The following is a 696-nucleotide window of genomic DNA, read 5'->3' as shown; positions in this document are numbered from 1 at the left end:
CGTCGCGTACGTAGCTTGCGCCTATATGCCTGGACTGGACTGGAATACCTCGGTCGCCGATGAGATTGGGCTAAACATTGGCTTGATGCAGTACGCTACTGCAGCCAATGGCTCGTGGGTCGTCCTTCAACAACCTCTGCTCGAGCCCTCGTTTGCGTTCTTTGGCTGGGTCTTTCTCTTTGATTGGGTCCTCGGCAACCGCGAAGTCGTGTCGTTTCAAGGAGACAGTGGCAATCTCACCTTGATGTCGAATGCCTATAGTCCACAGCTGTACACGACGGGGACGCAGCCGCTGCAGACAGCCACCCAGATTCTCTACTACCTTGTGGTCGCCACCTCGATCGTTCTCGTCACCGTCGGCGGTATCGTCTTGATCTACGCCGTCAAGTCGCGGTTTCGGTTCAACGGCGTCAACCTCTTCTTCTTCAACCGGATCGCTGGGGCTGTCTGGATCGGTCGACCGCTGGCTTTTCTACGGGGTATTTCAGCAGTCATTTTACTAAGTTCGGCCAAAGCTTCGCTTGAATCGTCTTTTCCCAGCGCATCCCGGTTCATCGCTACGCCGTGGAGCTGGTGTGAAGCCATTGTCGTGACCGGTGAGGGTGACATGTGCTGGCTCAAGAGCAAGCTCCTCAACCCGACGCTCTGTCCCGACTGCATTTCGGCGTCGGCGGGCAGCAAGGCGCAGTGCGGCAG

The 696-nt window shown here is 57.0% G+C and overlaps 1 protein-coding gene across 1 annotated transcript; it reads left to right on the top strand.

Moving 5' to 3' along the window:
* Positions 1 to 25: 25 nt before the first annotated feature.
* Positions 26 to 503, top strand: SDRG_15716 (hypothetical protein; the record flags this gene model as incomplete). The annotated part of the gene is made up of 3 exons (XM_008621898.1): positions 26 to 210; positions 262 to 445; positions 492 to 503. 3 exons carry the CDS (start codon positions 26 to 28, stop codon positions 501 to 503), a joined length of 381 nt encoding a protein of 126 aa, XP_008620120.1.
* Between the last annotated feature and the right edge of the window lie 193 nt (positions 504 to 696).

Source organism: Saprolegnia diclina (genome assembly GCF_000281045.1).
Source record: "Saprolegnia diclina VS20 unplaced genomic scaffold supercont1.100, whole genome shotgun sequence".
Taxonomy (NCBI): Eukaryota; Oomycota; class Saprolegniomycetes; order Saprolegniales; family Saprolegniaceae; genus Saprolegnia; species Saprolegnia diclina.
The sequence above is the reverse complement of the archived record's forward strand: the minus strand, read 5'-3'. Positions and strand labels throughout refer to the sequence as shown.